The sequence below is a fragment of the Ambystoma mexicanum genome, chromosome 10, assembly GCF_040938575.1.
Source record: "Ambystoma mexicanum isolate Mex_15411 chromosome 10, UKY_AmexF1_1, whole genome shotgun sequence".
Taxonomy (NCBI): domain Eukaryota; kingdom Metazoa; phylum Chordata; class Amphibia; order Caudata; family Ambystomatidae; genus Ambystoma; species Ambystoma mexicanum.
Window position 1 is genome coordinate 1,498,593,996 of NC_090932.1, and position 15,172 is coordinate 1,498,609,167.

Consider the following 15,172-nt stretch of genomic DNA (forward strand, 5'->3'; position numbering starts at 1 on the left):
ACTGGGTCTACTTGTGCAATTTTCAAAGGAACCAGACCAAGGAGCGGAAATTCCTCGCTTCCTGGCATGGCCCCTTTAAAATTGTAGGCAAAATCTCACCTGTCTCCTAGAAGAGCGGCATCCCCAAAGGAGAATAGGCAGAAGAAAAATGGGTCCACATCAATCAGTTGAAAAGCTGTCATCCCAGACACGCTTTGCGACTGATATTAGCCAGATGAGTCGAGCAGAGGAGCCATCTGAAGAATGACAAAAAGAAAGGAGAAAGATCAGATGGAAGTAATTAGATAGATAGATATAGATATATAGACACAGTTAATTTTCTTGGTGTGATTAAATATAAATGAAAAAGAAAAGTAAAGTGATGTTTTGACAGTTAATTTTCTTGGTGTGATTAAATATAAATGAAAAAGAAAAGTAAAGTGATGTTTTGAGAATAAAGAAATAAATGTAGATATTGTTGTTATAAATTCCTTGTAAATCTTCCAGGAAAAATGTCTATAAAAAGTACTAAAACTTAAAAAATCTTCAATTGGAGAACTAACATCCTTAAATTCCAGCTGGCGAGGACCCCAGGGACCTGGATGGGAAGGAAGGAAAGGGGGTGCCAGGCATACCCCCCAACCCAGAGATGGAAGGGAATACTGGAGTTCCCACTCCCTGAGGATGGAAAATTTTGCCGAAGGAAACCCCACTCTGCCATACTCTTCCCCAACAAAAAGTCATGGAAGAGCGGGGGTGGGAGGGCAGGGGTTCTGTGGGGTGCATTTAAGGCCCTGAAACAGAAATCCACAAGAGTTGGGAGGAATGCGTGTCTTACCCCTCCCCCCCCCCCTTGCTCCACACTCCCTCTCACCCCCCCCTCTTCATTCCCCCACCACCTGCTGACTCTGGAGAATGAGTCCGCTCTGTGAGGCCTTCAACTGAAGTACGGGGGCGGAAGAAGTGGGGTGCTAAAATGCCACCGAGAGGACAGATGCCCACAGCTATACCATGTGCAAGATGGGGACATGGTGCATCTCTTTGGCGAAGTGGTCTAATGGAACGAGAGGACTACCCACCCAACACTGATACCCGCACAAGGGTGTGGAGTGCCCCTGCAAGAAGGGGAGAGAACCTGAGACCCACAGAGGGCCAGATTGAAGGAGCAGTAAAGTAAAGGATTCTAGGGAAGCAGCATACACTGAAGCCCCCTTGCTTTAGACTTTGCCTTGGATCCCCCACCACAGGTGATTTGGCAGCAGACTGTTGGAGGCCCCATTGCAGTAACCACGCCTGAGGGGCTTGCCCCGAGATGCGCCTGCTGCCGGAGGGAACTGCTAGGAAGTTGGACACTTTCAGAAGAGTGACACAGGCTGGTCCAGCCGAAATGGAGAAGATGCCCCTCCGCCCCGGCCCCCAGTGGGACCACAGGATGGAGGAATGGTTACTAAAGTGGATTTTGACGCCCTTCTGGGGGAGATCAAATCAATAAGAGGAGACATTCAGGCCTCGCTCCAAACACCAGGGGGCAGAGATGACAAGTTAGAGGAGAAGGTAGAAGGGTTGGAGCATTACCAGATGTTCCCTATTAAAACAGCTGTATAATAATATATTGGAGACAGGAGCAGCGCCCCCATTCTTTAGCAAGGCGCTAATCTCGGTTATTCCGAAAGGAGTGACTCGGAACACTGCCAATCCTATCGCCCGATATTGCTTTTAAATGTAGATGAGAAAATCTACACAAGGGTGCTGGCCACAAGGATGGAGGGCCTATTGCCGAGCTTGCTCCACCCGGATCAGGTAGGTTTCATCAAGGGTAGACGGGGGTCCGATGCAATGCGTAAGACTCTGAATGTGGAGGCACTCTATTGCAGCTGAGGTATTGCAGCGTTAAGATAATGGTACAGAATAGGTAGATGGACAATTGGCTCCATATGACAATCCAGAATATGCAGTTAAAAGTATTTGTTGAACAAGGTTGTTTTTGCTTTCTTTCGGAGAGTGAGTGTTAAGATAGATTTCTGAACTCTGACCTGGTAGGCAGAGGTTCAGGAGGCCAGCCTAGTTTCTTGGAACTGGGTAACCTTCTGGACAAGCCAGACTAATTAAGGTAGCTTGACGGTGGTCAAGACTAGGTCTCAGCAGGGGTGAGGATGACTGAAAGACCTCAATGAGCACACAGAGTAAAGGACACTTACAAATAACTCCCAGTCAGGTGTAGATGTATAAAAAATACATATACATTTATTTCAAGACCTTTGAGTTTCAAACCCACAAATCAAATCTCAGTAATACTTATGAAGCCAACACAATCCTATCTAAAAACATATATACAAGACCAATGGGGTCTGAAGGCTTAATGCACGAAAAGGATCCACAACCTAAAAGGGGAAGGAAACCAGCAGTGCAAATAGTCTTTAGCCCCTTCTACATCCAACACACTCCTAACTAAGAGGCAGTCTGATCCCTAAGAAGAGGGGAGCCTAGTGCTCAAAAGTACAGGCAATGCAAGCGCACGCGGTTGTTCCAATGGGTAAAATGGGGTCTCTTCAGGGGTCTCTAGCAGCTCGGGTAAGTGGGTGAGGCGATGAAGAAAAGGTTCCCACTATTGGAGGAGAGTCTCCACTTGAGGGCAGAGTCGATTCCAAGAGTTGGGAATAGTTAGCTAGTTCGCACTAACAGTGGAACAGAGAGGGGCCCCAAGGAGCCACTTGTATGTAACATTGGATGGAGGTTCTAGGGACTACCAGCCAGGGTTGCGATTACTCACCGACCCCCGGCACAATCCGGACCAAACTTCAGCAGTCGAGTCCACTTCGGTTGCAGGTTCAAGTGCGGCAATTTGGCGGCTCTATGGCTTTTAGCGACGAAGATACAGCGATGGTTCCCAAATGGGACAGTGGCAATTTCTCTGCTCCTGGTGGATGGATCAGGCCAGTTTCACTTCAGCAGGCTTCAGAGTCAAGAGGGGCACAAATGTAGCGCACCTGCAAAGGTCGTCCCCACGGGTGGGTGACACGGTAACCGCATATGCTCTGGTTCTGGCGCACTCGTCTCACTTCAGACCTGGGAACGCCAAGTGTTCAAAATTCGGTGTAAGGGTGCCGTGAACACAGAGCTAGCAGTATATCAAGTTTCGAGGGCCTCCTCGAAACGGCAGCGGAGACAGAGCAAAGGTCCTGCGTAAGCTGGTCAGCCCACTGGTTGGCCCAGGGACACTTCTGAGAAGGCTCTCTTGCAGGTTTTGGTGAAGGTGCCGAGAATAGTTGATCCCACTATTCCAATGGGTAGAAGCGTCTTCGCAGACCTTCTAGGACGACAAGTTGCAGAGGGGTCCCACAGGACGACATCGGGCTCAGGGTACCAAACCTTCCAGCGGGTCACCAGCGGTTCCTCGACTCTGCTTCTTAGCTCCAGGATACTTGGATCCTATCCTTCCTTCAGTGAGAACTCCAGAGATCGACATGGTATGGGTGTTTGGGGGCTTCTCTTATCCAGTATCTCCTTCACACCAAAACGAAGAGGACCCAATGGGAGATCTGCTCACATACAGGCATACCATACGTGGACCAATCACAGACCACGGTGGTCCCAGGCATTCGCAGCACCCCAGACTCTCTGGTACCCAGGATGTGTTTTGTGGACAGATACCCCAGCCCACATACTGGAGGCACACACACACAAGGCATGCAGAAGCCCGCGAAAGCTTGGCGTTTCGCGGGAAAATGCATGCACAAATAAGGACTGACCCGGGTTGGCTCGACCTGGTGAAGGCGAAGGGGCAAGATGGTCAAAGGACAGGACAAAGAACCTTGTGGCATGGCCATTTTGGAGGATAGTACGATTTTCTAACTAGTCTGCCTGGTACCCATCTAAACCTAGGGAGCGCTGGTGGGCCGCTTATCTAATTATCTAAAAAAGACGGTAAAGAGAAATTGTTTTTGAATAACCTTTTCCAATCTTATCGATTGTTTCAACCCAATTCGTCCATTGCCACTCATATCCATAAATATATACATGAAGGAAGGTATTGTTAAAAAAGGCAACACCTATGGCATCACTTCAGCTTTCTATTTGTGGGTACATAATTATTTAATATCCCAATGTACTCGCTGAGTTAACCTCGGGTGGCTTTGGTTAAGAACACACATGTGTCTAGTTACCCAGCCAGGGAACGCTACACGATGGAATACGAACCCTGTTTGGGAAAAGACGAAGACACAAAACATACATCCACTGTCATGCATGCTGGACATAGTACCCCTGGGCCTGGAACAACATCTTCACGCAGAACGCGTTATGCTCATAGAACTGCTAGACTGTTCTATTCTAAATGGAGATTGTTTGATGCACTGCTGGGAAAACGACGTCTGCATTATTCACGTTGTTAAATTCACGTGATTTCGGTTAGCCACGTGTGTTTTGGCAGTACATTCATAAGCAGCGTAAATACGTCGCTCGCTGCTTCTGATTGAACCATTATGGCGTTTGGAAGCTGAAACCCTTGATCTGCGTCCTCGCATTTTCTTCAGTTACTTCCTTGGCTTCTTCGGCATGTTTCCTTCCACACGCGAATTCCTGGAGCTGCTGTCTGGAAGTCACAGGTTGGCCGCACTGTCTGCATGCTCTTAAATCGCGTGTATTCTGACACGCGGGTTCCTGATTTCTTCGCATGCTGCTTTACTGACTACGTGAAGTTGGTCGCGTGGAATTCCCACGCGGACGCTGTTTCTAAGCGCGGCTGTTCTGGGCTGCGTGTACTTTGTTCGCGGGTAATACACATGTGGATTTTGGAACTCTTCCGGGACGGCTGCTCTGACTGCATGCACTTTTGTTTGCTTATCACGCGAGCTACTCTACTCTTTACACGCTGTGGTCCTAGTTGCGTGTCCTGGTGTTGCATGTGAATCCTCACGCTTGCAAGAGCGGCTGTCCCTGGCTGCATGAACTGTCACGTGTAAATTCTGCACGCAGGCTTTTGAACTCTGTTGAACGTGTAATTCCACACGCATACTATTCTTTGCTCTGGAGTGAATCCCTGGCACCTGTGAGGAGATAACAGGTGGACTCAGTTCATCTTATTTCTGTTTCTACGTGGGAAAGGAAGTATTTCTTTTGAAGGTGATTGTGCACAGTACTTTGGACGCTATCCTGTGGTGCACCAACCCGGTATCTAGCGTGAGCCTCGTGCCATTCGGGATAAGTCTCCCTTACTAACCTTCCCTTCCTTTTTGTTGTTTCAACTCCTGGATTTCTTCAGAGACTTGGTGAAGACTTCAGTTCTAAGCCCACAGGTCAGTGTTGTTAACTAGTGATATTGCTGTTCTATAGTCAGTTGATTTGGGACAATTTCTTATGATACTTTATCCTAGGCTGACTTCCTATAAAGCTCCCACGCCCTTTCCAGTGATCCCTCTCTCTCTGCCTGTTTCATCTGTCAGAGAGTGGTATCATTTGGAAGGTCTAATTTGACTTCACTACTATCAAGTCGTGTGAATAAGGGTCCGGAAGAGCCCTACAAATTGTATCCTTTTTGGTTACCGTATCCTTTTCAAAAGATACCTTGGTGATTTATGACATCCACGCTTGCTGTCCTTGTTAATTAGAGCTAGGGCAGAGCATGGGAAGGTTAAAAGGTTGTTCTGAGTAGCGGTAAGGTTAGTAAGGCCTCCACTCAGTAACGGCTACTGTCTACCGGTTTCAGTGGTACAGGTGTGAATCTGACCACTTTCATCAGGACAGTCTTCAGGGATGTCCGGTACACACGGTAGTTCAGTGTCCAGAACGTTAGGGTGAGATATACATTACCCCACTTCAGTTGCCAAGGACTGGAAACCTCAGCAGTGAACCTTCTGTTGTTAAGGGCCACACCCCGGGGTCCAGGTAATCTGTAAAGGAACAGATTTTGTGTTGTGCTGTTCATGCAGCATATGTCAGGCTCCTATTGTAGGTAGCAGATCCCCCGGGATGCAAGTCACTCGGCATCAAGTCTCACAGGAAGTTGAGACCAGGAACAGGGTGTTGCATGAACAGCACGACATAAAATCTGTTCCTTTCCAGATTCCCTGGACCCCGGGGTGTGGCTCACCTTACCTTAACTTACTACCAAACGTGGATGTAACCGGAGCACCAGTGCATGCTTGACTGGATTATTGCAATACTCAGTACTTCCACCTCTCTAAATACCTTGTTCACATGCAACTCCTCCCTGAACTCCACCCTCCCCCTTTACTAGCTCCCTCTTAAGGAGAGGACTAACTTCAAAGGTTTGTGTGTCATTCATAGAACAGCCCTTGGTGGGGGTCCTTCATACCTTAGAACATACATCAAGAAATGTCCCCGCCTTAACACCTTCAGGAAAAAGAATTTGGTCTAAAGTCACTCAGCTCTCGTGGTCTCTCCCTCTGGAGCAAACTGAGGACAGTCACCTGAAAGTCAGAGAGCTCGTACAGGCTTACCTTGTCCATTAAAAGGAGAGTTCCCTGCCTGACCCTGGAGGAGGTTTCCCTACCCAAACGCCTCTTGGTAGTTGTCATTTCATCCTCTTTTTGCCATGAGAAGATGGAGACCCGGGCCCTTTCTGAACACTGAAGAGCTGCATGCAATTAACCCTGACAGGCTATGTGGGATACTGTTCAGCTACTGCTGGAGCTGGTTGCCTGTTTTTTGCTTTAATTTGTGTCCAGATTTCTTGCATTTGTCTACAACTTGACCTCTTAATGCGATTTCTCTTATCCCCCTTACCTCGACCCCTGGACTTATTTTGGGTTAAAACTCTTCTCTACCCTGCTTTCCCCTGCATTTATACTGTCCTGACTGATACAAGAACTGTGAAGGACCTTATTATTTACATCCCCTCCTTACTGTCTTTCTGCTTCCTCTGGAGTTTCCACAAAGAATTCTATGCATCGCTACTGGTGCATTATAAATAGTCAATAAATATAGATGTCAGCAGATATAGAGATGTATAAAGGTACACACACGTATACCAATCTCTCACTATTCAATTTGTATAGATTTACTTGAAACAGCAGCGTGACTTGCAGTTTCTCCACCTCAACTTTGAAAGCTCACAAGAACTGATGCAGAAGCATGAGCGCGAGATGCAAGGTATGAGGTACGTATGATGTGACCCAACTTACTACACTGGTGACTCACGAACATATACCTAGCTGCATCAGAAGAGGAACTGATCATGTGTATGATTGTTATTTAAAGACCACAAAAATCTTGTTCAAAAAAGCAAAATCTCAAGAGTTGAAATATCAGAAGAATTTCTGTAGGCATGTGAGGACTGACTGAGGTGCATGAGAGTCTGGCAGAGGTACGAGAAGGTGTCTGCAAGCATGAGTAGGCTGCCATAGCTGTCTGGGACTGGTGGAGTTGAGGGCCGGAGAAGGCGTGAGGCTCTGGCAGTGGTGAGAAAGCCTGGCAGAGGCTGGTGGTGGAGTTAAGTTACTTAGTAGAGCCAACAAGTGGAGGAAAATAATCTAGTGTTACAGATGCAAGTTGGAAAAGTACAATAGATTTCTAAACTTTATTTGTTCCTTTTCTCGTATTCTATCTAATGCTTCATATTTTGTTTTTCCTTTCTCCCAATCTCTTCAACCCGGGGTATGTTCCTTCTTTTTCTTGTCCTTCTCTTATGTAAATTTCCCCCTCAGTTTACCCTCAATACCACTTCTCTTCTATTACTGCATCTCGTCTCCTATGTTGTTCCTGTTTTTGTACTTGCCCCTCCTCACACGTGATTTAACATATTTCCTTGCCCTTCCCTATATTTTTCTTCTCCTTGGTTTCAACACCAATTTATTTTGATTCGTATCCAACACCAATTTATTTTGATTCGTAATCCTCCTCCCAGTTCTTTCCACAGCAGATTGATATGATTTTTCTTGGCGAGTAGCCCCTTTCTCACAGATTAATCCTGTTTACATGCAAGGTAACTCAGTTGGTCTGGCAATTATTCACACAAGTATAGTAGTATGAGGATCTCTGGCATTTCACATTCTTAATTCTTACCCAGCCAATATTCAGTCTTGTATGAAGAATTTCAGACCTACGAGTCACCTTCTAGCTTCTAAAAATATTCTCACATCACCAGAAGCATGGGTATGTCCTTAAGTCTGTATCAAACCAGGCTCAACCCTCTGAAAAAGAGACAATCTCCCCAACATTGGCGACCGTTGCCTTTACCAAGTTACCCCAAGAAAGTTTTCTTTGTTGACAGTGTAGAGCAAGCATACACGTTGAGGTCATTGGAGGATGGATGTTAAAGACCGTTCACGCAGCACCAAACGAGATAATGTGTGCACCAGACTGTTCAGGTGACGCAGAAATAGGATATTTTATGTTGCGAAGTTCATTGGCAAAGCAGTTGCCAGTTCAGAGGTCTGTCTAGTGGGTAATGACAGAATATAGAGAGATTTGGGTACGCCAAAGTCTTGCCAATAGGTTTAGTTCTTTACTATAAAAGTATATATTTTTTGTTGGGCTCGCAACTGCCAGCGTTAGAAAATTTGGAGAATAGTTGCTGAAGAAACTGTTGACCACTTCTCAGGCTTGAGTGCAGACTGGCTATTGGTTTGGACTTTCCCTGTCTCTCCAGTCTTTTTATATAGGGGAAGACTGTGAATTCTTGACTAATCGAAGAAAAGGTTCCTTTCTTTTGTGAATGAATGCACCAACCGAGTTGAATTTTCACCTGTGCTGTGTAGCAACACTTGAAATGTTCTTTAGGACATCTCCCCAACTACACTCTGTGATCCCAGCAGTGTGTTTTGTGTCAAAGCGGGCTTTTACAAAAAAATGAAAACATCGTTTTTTATAGCACTACAAACCCTGCAGTTGTCTAAGCTCTGAGATAACAGTTGATATCATTATCCCACTGCATGGTACTCAATGTATCGACCTTGGAAGGATGAAAGGCTGAGTTGGCCCTGCCAGGATTCGAACCTGCATCAGCAGGTTTCGCACAGATATCAGAACGAGTGCTCAGATCGATGTGCTATCTAACCAGCGGGTCTCCTTTTGCCAACTTGATTAGAACTCCTTTAATTTAACCTTCCCTTTGCTGTTAGAGGGACATCTAATGAAGTTGTCCTGCACATGCAACTCATTTATGGTGTATTGCCCTCAAGGCTGCCAGGGAAGGAGCACACTGTGAGCACCCTATTCTGACCCTGAGTGGATTTACTCACCACAAAATTGTGTTGGGCAGTAGGTTGGTGGCAGCTGCATGTTTTATTTGGATTACAACCTCCTGTAGCCTTTTTACTGTTTTGGTAGTCAAATTGCTTATATGAGGGCCATGGGTCTACCAATGCGCTTCACAAATCCTAGACCTGTATGTGCTGTTTTTTAATCTTTCTTTGTGTGTTTGGACTGACGTAGGCTCTTTCCTGAGCCATCCTACTTACCGTCCCCTGTGAGTGACATTCTTCTGTGGGATTGTGTCCCACTCTGCAGCAACCTACCCTGGGATTTTGGTGATGAAACCCATGCCTTGTCTCCAACACCTCAGCGTGATGGTTGTCATCGTCTCCTATCAACAAAGTTTCTGGAACTCGGAAACCGCTCTACAAGGGAAAATACCAATTCCTAAAAGTAAACCGCCTTGTAAATTTGCTCTGATTGAGGTTTGAAGGCAAGAATTGATGTAGTAACCCTTTGGAAGACTACACAACACTTGTCCTCTTTGTAATAGGTAACCCACCTTTTGGTATAGGCCTGTAATATACAAGTTGGTAGTGTGACTGAGCAGCCAGGCTTATTTCAAGAGGGTTAAATGTGAGCTGTAGCAATGAAATTCACGAATAAACGTAACCAAGTAACACTTGCACGCAAGGTTTTAGTTAAAATTAGTTATTTATTTAGCAGCAGTTTTTAAATAAGCATTCTTTAAAAAGGGCAATATATGTGACAATCAAATATACTTTAAAATACTTTTCCAGAATGAACACAAAGCTAGTAGATACTCTGTAAGAGATGCTTTTTACACACTTGCTACACCCTGAGGTGACTTCACTAACTAGGACATTAATGGCATTTATGTATCACTAGTACACTTCGCAGATTCTGAGATTTGCAGAAGGAAAGGTTAAGGGAAGGAAAATGGTTTAACAGGTTCTCGGAGCATGTGAGCACTTACATCTTCCAATGAAGTCTAGACAAAAACCTTTCCCAGCAATAATCATTAAAAGCCAAGTTATCACCTCTGAGGGGCAGTAAATATCAAAGTCGAATGGACTAGAAGAGTCTGCAGGGAGCCAGTACTGCCAAAGTCAATTGGAGCAGTCTATGGCGCTGAGGCACTTCTTAGATAGCAACATTATGCACAAACTTAGTTTGTTTGAAGAAAAATCGCTGTAGGGTCACCAGCTGTTACACTTGTGAAGGGTACAGCTGAAATCAACTCTAGCTACTGCAAGTTTCAACTGAGAAGAGCAAAGCAACAGACGCTGCGCTAAGTATCCCAAGTCAGAACAGTATGTTTGGTTAGAAGAGTGGTCCAGCTGGCTTCTGTCTGGTTGCAGCGATGCAGATCCTGGATTCCTGGGCCTCAGTCGTGGGGACAAGAGGGAGGACGTCTGCAGGACTCCTGCGGTAGCGATTCGTAGGTCTGCAGCAGCTACGGGCTCTTTTCGGATCATCAGCACTTCACGGTTTCAGCACTCGGTAAACACCACCACCGGGGATCTTGGATACTGGTTGGGCATCCTTCACGCCTTGAGTCCAGCACTCCGGTGAGGGGACTTAAGCTCAGCAAAGAAGTACAGCCATTCGAGCGAGATGGTCCAGTGGAGTTTGTCTTGGGGTTAGTTGATCCCCCTAACCCAGGGGAGGAAGAAGTCCCTGCCAGAACTTCTCTTGTCAATCAGAAAAAGGAGTTTCTCCAGCATGGGGTCTGGCATGGATTCACATGCTCATGAATATTCCCCGTCGTCAGGCTGGGAATCCTCAGTAAAGAAAAAATCAGTATCAGTTTCGTTTCTGATCTGTCTTTCCTAGTAGTAACCAATCACTGATCTCTGCGTCATACTGACCACAGCCAATGACTGCCCTCTACCTAAGCCCCGCCTCTGGCAGCTATCTTCAGATTTTTACAGCACGTTCAAGTGTTGGGAGTCCTCGTGCTTAGCTCTCGAGCTTTTACTGCGTGTTTCGCGCTTTTTCAGGTGAATTTTCTCATTTTTTCGCTTAATCGAGCCTCAAGCTCCACCGTTTCTACTCCCGTTAACGGCTACCCGTTGCGGGATTTTCCTACGCCCCTCAAGGGTGAAGATTTCATCGAATCAACTTCTTGGAGGATTCCAGAAGATTCGCGGCCTACTTCGAGATGGCCCAGGATGCGAGTTCGTCGCCCGGACCCAAGCTGTTTCGCAGCTGCCCTCGATGCGCGCTGCAGAATGTGTTTAAGGAAGACCAACATTCGCAATGCCTCTACTGTCTTCATGGGGACAAGACTCATGTAGAGAAGGACTGCCAGTTCTGCAAGAACTTGTCGGAGCGGACCATGAGGGACAGTCGATCCCGTCTCGCAAGCTGGTTGGAGAAGGGCTCGACGGGTGAGAAGAAGAAAGGGTCCGAGCGGGCTTCTAAATCCTGTGCGGGCGCCCCGGCGACGGGGGCCCAACACCAGGCCAAGCGCCACGAGTCCGCTGGCTCCGGGAGCGCCGAAAGGTCGGGCTCTTCGGTCGCCAGGCAGGGCGCACCTTCCCCGGCACCGTCAACACGAGCCAACGCTCCGGATCGGGGAAGAGAAAGTCCGAGACCCCGGGTAAGCTTCGGGAGAAGCCCCGTCCGATCTCGGAAGAGGGGGAGCGAGGCGTCACCCCTCCCCCGAAGGAGAAGGCCCGGGACGCACCTAAGGTGGTGAAGGCCCCTACCCAGCAGGCGAAGGCCTCTATCGAGGCTATCGCGGCGACTCTTGCCAAGCCGGCAGAGACACCGCCAGCGGAGACTGCCTCCGGGACTAGAGTTTCCCTGCCGCCAAGGAGGGAATCCTCTTTTCAGCCCGTCGTGGCCACCATGATGGAAGAAGCGAGGGGGGGCACGGTGCCCTCCTCGAACTCGGAGTCAGCCTCGGAGGAGGAACTGACAGAGGCCGTGAGGAACCTCGAAGTCCAACGGGCGGCTTTCGAGAAGGTTCGATCCCGTCAGGAAGATCCTCGGGAGTTAACCGAGGAAGACGACGATGGTGAGGAAGAGCGGCCTTCCCTTCCGGCGCAGCCAGATCCTAGGCCTCAGGATGGCTCGGCGGCCATTTTGTCTGCCATCCAGTCCTTATGCTCTGAGATAAGGACGAGATTCCCGCGGCCCAGGCCGGAGGACCCGCAACCTGGCCCGTCGGGAAGTCCTCGGAACAAACGACGGAGGACCCAACCCTCTCCTCCGCTCGCCCCCGTAAGGCCTACAGTTCCCTCCTCATCCTCCCACGAGAAGCATGGGCGATGCGTTCTCGTTCCCCTGGGACGGCCTATACCTGTATGCGTTCCCTCCGTTGCTGTTGCTGCTTCGACTCATCGGCCAGCTCAAGAGGTCCCGGTGCAGGATGATCCTCGTCGCACCGGCGTGGCCGAGGCAGATCTGGTTCCCGGACCTTCTGGACTTGTCAACGTCCCCTCCCATCAAGCTGTCGGCAGATGCGGACCTTCTCTCCAGAGAAGGAGGCGCCATCTTCCACCACGACCCGGCGTCACTGAACCTGCAGGCTTGGCTCCTGCAGCGCTAGAGTTTGGAGGCTACGATATACCGGCCGATTGCAGAGAGGTTCTTGCAAAGGCCAGGGCGTCCTCGACTCTCAAATGCTACGGTCATAAGTGGAAGAGGAAGACGAGTGGGAGAGATCCAGGCCCTATCCTGCAAAGCACCGTACTTGACTTTCCATGCCTCGAGGGTGGTGCTTAGGAGGCACCCCTCCTTTATGCCCAAGGTGCCCTCAGACTTCCATCTTAACGAGCCCTTGGTGTTACCTGTTTTCTTCCCGTCTCCTTCGTCGCCGGCCGAGAGGACTTTGCACTCGCTGGGTGTGGCTAGAGCGCTGAAGTTCTACGTGGACCGCACGAAGAGTTTCCGGAGGACATCACAGCTGTTCGTGAACTTTGGATCTGTGAATCAAGGGTAGGCTCTCTCGAAGTCTTCTATTTCCAGATGGCTCTCCGGCTGCATTATGCACTGTCACCGGTTGGCTAACCGACCGCTGCCAGGCCGTCCGAGAGCCCATTCGACCAGAGCGATCGCTGCTACTACGGCGTTCTTATCTGGTGTGCCCCTGCTGGACATTTGCAGGGCTGCTACGTGGAGGTTGACGCACACCTTCACGAGATTCTACTGCGTCGATCGGGATTCCAGGGAGGAGTCCAGGGTCGGCCAAGCAGTGCTGTGCAACCTGTTCGCTTAAGGTGAGCCTGGTGAGGAGGTAAGAGATGCTTAATGTTCAGTTTTGTATTGCTTAATGTTGAGCCTTTTACCACCCCCCCCCCGTGGTTGTGCATGTGTGTATTGCTATTTAATCTTATATTCATGAGCATGTGAATCCATGCCAGACCCCATGCTGGAGAAGGAACAAGTTACTTACCTGTAACTGTTGTTCTCCAGCATGGGTCTGGCATGGATTCACATGCGAACCCTCCCGCCTACCCCTCTGCGGCTCTTCACTTGGTCATACTGCCGCTTCACGTGCTACCAAATCTGAAGATGGCTGCCAGAGGCGGGGCTTGGGTAGAGGGCAGTCATTGGCTGTGGTCAGTATGACGCAGAGATCAGTGATTGGTTACTACTAGGAAAGACAGATCAGAAACAAAACTGATACTGATTTTTTTCTTTACCGAGGATTCCCAGCCTGACGACGGGGAATATTCATGAGCATGTGAATCCATGCCAGACCCATGCTGGAGAACAACAGTTACAGGTAAGTAACTTGTTACTTCAGTACAGCAGCAGGGCTTCACCGGGAAATTCAAAGGTCCAGGATGCAGCAAGCTTCGTTCATGGTTTCTTCGTTGGGTTGTTCTTCACAGTGGTCGACTTTCAATTCCAAAACCCTCACCTTTTTAAGCAGGTTTCTCCCATTAATGCACAGCCTAGCTGTCACTCGAACAGCAGGACAGCCATCCAGTCAATCACAACAGGGTGCATTCAGACATTCCCAAAGACAAAGGACAGGGGAGTTTTGGGAACCTCCCTCACTTCCTGCCATTCCAGACACACTGGAGCCAGAGGCGGGTTTCAGTACTGAAACCCGCCAAAGGCAAAGTGAACAAAGGGCCCAAATCTGGCTTGGCACTCAGAGTAAAACCCAAGACAGACCTCACAACTGGAAAATGGCAAAAAAAGATGACCGGGGCTATTTTGACAAAATGGTCACCTATAGGTGCTATACTGCAGCTGAGGATTGACAATGGTAGGAAAATTAAACCACTGCCACCAGCTATTTTAAAGCAATGAGGGTAACCTAACATTATTTACATGAGTAGGTAGGATAAAGGGGTACTAAGTAACCCCCCAGCACTCCTAATAAGATGGTTTGTGCTGGTCCTACAAAGAGAAAAGATAAGTAAAGCAAATTTTACTTTACTATTCTTAGGAACAGTAATTCACACAAGAAAAGGTATTTAAACCTTGAGCAATCTGAAGGATTTCTGTGTCACTGCACTGAAGGTGCTGCGTGTCGCCATACAAAAGGTAGATGCCTATGGAGTTTGTCAGACTCCAAAACCAAAGGAAACATATCCTCCAAATCAGGTCAAAACACATGAGTGAGCGAGAAAAAGGGCTCACGTTTAAAATTCAAAAGTCCTAAAGTCCAGCAAAAGAGCTGGGAGTCTCTTAAGGTTGAACAAAATTAGCACAGAAATTAGAATTCTCCCTAACCAAGTTATATACTGATCCTATGTTTAGTACCTAGCTGTCTTTCTGTGCATTTTAATCTGACAGATTGCCATAGTTCACTCTTTTCGACTATATATATTTATAATATGATAAAGTAGTGTAAATTATGCTAACCGCTTGGAAAACCTTTAGTAATCTGTCCAAGTACAACATAGAATACATGGTATTAACACAATAAAAACCTGCACAAGTATACATAAAAAATAATTAAATAATATCATAGGTTATTACATCGAATTCTATATTAAGACATTTTTAACAACTTAATCAAGATACAAGTGCAAATATTGCATAGACCATC

The 15,172-nt window shown here is 47.7% G+C and overlaps 1 protein-coding gene across 3 annotated transcripts in view; it reads left to right on the top strand.

The window, feature by feature from the left end:
* The window catches only part of CCDC62 (coiled-coil domain containing 62), a 498,667-nt gene that overhangs the window by 195,491 nt on the left and 288,004 nt on the right, over window positions 1–15,172 (top strand). For all 3 annotated transcript variants that reach the window (XM_069619632.1, XM_069619633.1, XM_069619634.1), the window contains one exon: window positions 6,996–7,096. In XM_069619632.1, coding sequence (XP_069475733.1) covers window positions 6,996–7,096 — 101 coding nt within the window. The remainder of the gene's footprint in view (window positions 1–6,995; window positions 7,097–15,172) is intronic.